General features: G+C 74.3%; 1 protein-coding gene across 1 annotated transcript in view; it reads right to left on the bottom strand.

The window, feature by feature from the left end:
- Nucleotides 1–165: 165 nt before the first annotated feature.
- MNEG_15450 (hypothetical protein) overlaps nt 166–525 on the bottom strand; it is a gene marked incomplete at both ends in the record, with an annotated part of 3,265 nt that continues 2,905 nt past the window's right edge. The window contains one exon of the mRNA XM_014036079.1: nt 166–181. Within this exon, the coding sequence (XP_013891533.1) occupies nt 166–181 (16 nt within the window). The remainder of the gene's footprint in view (nt 182–525) is intronic.

The following is a 525-nucleotide window of genomic DNA, read 5'->3' on the forward strand; positions in this document are numbered from 1 at the left end:
GCGCGCCCTCCGCGGCGGCCGCGAACGCGTCCGCGCGCGTCGGCGGCGCCTCGCCGCGCCGCAGCGCAGCGCGCTCCTCCTTGAACCGCGCGGCCGCTGCCTCCTTGTGCACCTCGCTCGCCTTTGGCTTCCCCGCCAATAAACTCGAGCGCGGCAGCAGCATGTTCACATAGTGAACCCCCTGGGGATAAAGCTCCGGAAGCTCAAGGGCCGCCGCCTGCAGCGCCTCCCCGCGCGCGGCCGCCGCGGCCTCGCGCTCGCGCTCCCGACGCTCGCGCGCCGCGCGCGTCTCCGCGGCCTTCGCCTGGGAACCGGCGGGCGCGGGCGGGGCCGCAGGAAGCGCGGCAGGGGCTGGGTGAGGCACGAGCGGCGCGTCGACGACTCGCAGCGCGCGCCGCGCTCGTCGCGCAGACACGCCCCTGCAGCGGCGAGGAGAACGAACTCCTCCCCCCCCCCCACACACACACACACGCGTGTACGCACGCACACACACACACACACACACACACACACACACACACACAC

Source organism: Monoraphidium neglectum (genome assembly GCF_000611645.1).
Source record: "Monoraphidium neglectum strain SAG 48.87 unplaced genomic scaffold scaffold05338, whole genome shotgun sequence".
NCBI lineage: Eukaryota > Viridiplantae > Chlorophyta > Chlorophyceae > Sphaeropleales > Selenastraceae > Monoraphidium > Monoraphidium neglectum.